Genomic DNA, 3357 nt, shown 5'->3' with positions numbered 1-3357 from the left:
TTAATCTTAGAGTTAATCTCAAGTGTCTAAATTGTCCTTCTAGAGCCCAACTCTACTTTTTTTTTCCTTAACCCCCAGAACTTCTGAACACGTGCCCTCCTCGATGAACCCACAGTGATCTCTTTGTTTTGCCTTCCCCCAGCTCATGCATTCTTCAAGTCTTGGTAACCGGAATGTTTTGTCTGTTTGGGCTCCAGACGTTCAGTGGGACAGGAACCAAAGTTAAGTACCTCATGACACGTCCAGACGAACCTGAGAAAATTGTGAGCTGTTGACTGCACTGCCTCTCTGAATCAGCTGGTACTTCTTTTTGTCTCTAGTTTTAAAAGCTCCCCAGAGGGGACTTGCCTGGTGGCACAGTGGTTAAGAATCTGCCTGCCAATGCAGAAGACACGGGTTCGATCCCTGGTCCGGGAAGATCCCACATGCAGCGGAGCAACTAAGCCCGTGCGCCACAACTACTGAGGCTGTGCTCTAGAGCCCGTGCTCCACAACAAGAGAAGCCACAGCAATGAGAAGCCCGCCCACCGCAACAAAGAGTAGCCCCCTCTCGTGCAACTAGAGAAAGCCCAGGTGCAGCAACGAAGACCCAAACACAGCCCAAAATAAATAAATTAATAAATTAAAAAAAAAAAAAAAAAAGCTCCCCAGAGGCGACCTGAAAGCCAGAATCTTCTCAGCATAGGATGGAGGAAATTATTCTGAAGTTCTCATTAAACACATTTATCTCTCAAGCTTTGGAAGGAGCCAAAATGCCAAAGGCAAGAATTCCAGAGCACTGCCTACGCTGTTTTGATATCCTGATAAATGTCTAACAAATCTAGCATGTGTCCTCTAGGCCTGACCAGTTGCTGGGCAAAGTTCCAGAACAGTGAGACATCTTGGGATTCATCTGGTTTAGGAAAGACCTTTAACTACTAGGTGGTAGTCACCTCAATGTTCTTTAAATAGTCAGGTTTTGAGGTCTTTTCACTGGGGTCTGTTCTGATGGCTGCCTCCCACCAGCGTGAAACAGAAGGATGACCTTATTCTGTGAGCAGAACAACTGTGAAGGAAGTAGCTGCATGTGTGAAAGTCTGTGGGAAGAGAGAGCCACCTACAATGTCCCCACCAAACCAGTCAGTGGAAGGCCTTCTGCAGGGAGCTCCCAACAGATCCCTGAATGCCACAGAAACCCCAGGGGCTTGGGATGCAGGGACCCTCCAAGCCCTCAAGATTTCTCTTGCTGTGGTCCTTTCCATCATCACACTGGCCACAGTCCTTTCCAACGCCTTTGTGCTTACCACCATCTTCCTGACCAGGAAGCTCCACACCCCAGCCAACTATCTCATTGGCTCCCTGGCCGTGACTGACCTCTTAGTTTCCATCTTGGTCATGCCCATCAGCATCGCATATACCACCACCCACACCTGGAACTTTGGCCAACTCCTGTGTGACATCTGGCTGTCTTCTGACATCACGTGCTGCACAGCCTCCATCCTGCATCTCTGTGTCATTGCTCTGGACAGGTACTGGGCCATCACTGATGCTTTGGAGTATAGTAAACGCCGGACAGCAGGCCGTGCGGTCGCCATGATTGCCATCGTCTGGGCCATCTCCATCTGCATCTCCATCCCACCACTCTTTTGGCGGCAGGCCAAAGCTCATGAAGAGATGTCGGACTGCCTGGTGAACACTTCTCAGATCTCCTACACCATCTATTCCAACTGTGGGGCCTTCTACTTCCCGTCTGTGTTGCTCATCATCCTCTGTGGCCGGATCTACACGGCCGCCCGGAACCGCATCCTGAATCCGCCACCCCTCTACGGGAAGCGCTTTACCACAGCCCGTCTCATCACAGGCTCTGCGGGGTCCTCGCTCTGCTCGCTCAATCCCAGCCTTCACGAGGGGCACTCTCATTCCGCCGGCTCCCCTCTCTTTTTTAACCACGTGAAGATCAAGCTTGCGGATAGTGTCCTGGAGCGCCAGAGGATTTCTGCTGCCCGAGAGAGGAAAGCCACTAAAACCCTGGGGATCATTCTGGGCGCCTTTATCATCTGCTGGCTGCCCTTCTTTGTTGCATCTCTGGTCCTCCCCATCTGCCGGGACTCCTGCTGGATCCACCCAGCCCTTTCTGACTTTTTCACCTGGCTGGGCTATCTAAACTCCCTCATCAATCCAATAATCTATACTGTGTTTAACGAAGACTTTCGGCAAGCATTTCAGAAAGTCGTCCATTTCGGGAAAGCCTCTTAGTCTTGTTTGGTGGCAACTCTTGTTATCTTTTATGTCCTGTAACCCAACTGGAATTGTCTTTTTTATTTTTCCTGAGAGTTGGGTTAGTCCTGATATCTTGGGTTTTGGTTCAATCAATAGAATTGTTCAGCATTCTTTTTTGCTGCTGTTTTCTTGACCTCTGAGCCACCCAAAGCTGGGCAGCTGTGTAAAATGGAACAAGACCTCACTTAGTATATTTTCACAGTTCATCCATGTTGGAAAGAATGTGACCACAGGTTTCCCCATTGATGCAAGTCAGGCAGAAAGCTGCCTGACTCTGTAGGAAGACCCCAGGCTCAAAGCGGGAGGCTTTCTGGTCTACGTAAGTTTTGTATGGAGCTTAAAAGAGGGTAGATGAGATTAATGACCTGAGTTGAAAGAGAATTTGGAGTCAGGTGGATGGGTTTCCATTCCATATGGCACCTTAATTGGAAATTAACACCCAAGTATCAATATTTCTTCCGCTGAGTCCTTCTTAGATTGAATCTTCCTTGGTTGTTCATGGGGAGAGATTCAGCATTGGAGGTGCCAGTGATACAGAGTGACAGAGAGAGATTCAGAAGCCAGGGGCAGGGGAGTGGGATGGCTGGAACCAGATAGCTACCCTGTGCCTATCCTTCCCCAGTTTCCCTGCACCATCTTAATGTTCTGAAGTTAAAACCCACAGTTACCCCCATTGAAGTAGATTGACAGGATTTGCACCTACCAAGCTTGGAATACCATTCTGAATTTTGTTCCTATATCCCATTCTCTTTAGAGATCTTAAGCTGTTGAGTATTGTCAAATAAAAAGCATGAAACATCATGATCAGCAAAGCCTCAAAGGGGTAATTGTTCCCCCTCTCCCTGGACATAGAAACCTTTCAATTCAATTCAGTCTCTAGCATTTATTGAGCACCTACCACATGCCAGGCCCTGTGCCAGAGTCCTGGTAGTTATTATTTCATCGGAGCCTCATAACAATGGAAGTCAGTGTAACATGATGATTACAGCTGAGGACCTAATGCCTCAGTTCAAATCCAAGTACTACCAATTTCTAGCTGGGTGACCTTGGACAGGTTTCTTAATCCCTCTTTGCCTCACTTCCCTCAAATGTAAAATG

At 48.2% G+C, this 3357-nt stretch overlaps 1 protein-coding gene across 1 annotated transcript; it reads left to right on the top strand.

Annotated features, from left to right (window-relative positions):
* The first annotated feature begins 1101 nt into the window (after positions 1-1101).
* Positions 1102-2235, top strand: HTR1D (5-hydroxytryptamine receptor 1D). The gene has a single exon (XM_059997646.1). The coding sequence runs from the start codon at positions 1102-1104 to the stop codon at positions 2233-2235; it is 1134 nt and encodes a 377-aa protein (XP_059853629.1).
* Positions 2236-3357: the final 1122 nt, after the last annotated feature.

This window comes from Delphinus delphis, chromosome 1 (assembly GCF_949987515.2).
Source record: "Delphinus delphis chromosome 1, mDelDel1.2, whole genome shotgun sequence".
In the NCBI taxonomy this organism is placed as follows: domain Eukaryota; kingdom Metazoa; phylum Chordata; class Mammalia; order Artiodactyla; family Delphinidae; genus Delphinus; species Delphinus delphis.
The sequence above is the reverse complement of the archived record's forward strand: the minus strand, read 5'-3'. Positions and strand labels throughout refer to the sequence as shown.

Excerpts from the sequence above, each read along its gene's own strand:
- HTR1D (XM_059997646.1), top strand. The coding sequence starts at position 1,102 with ATGTCCCCACCAAACCAGTCAGTGGAAGGCCTTCTGCAGGGAGCTCCC.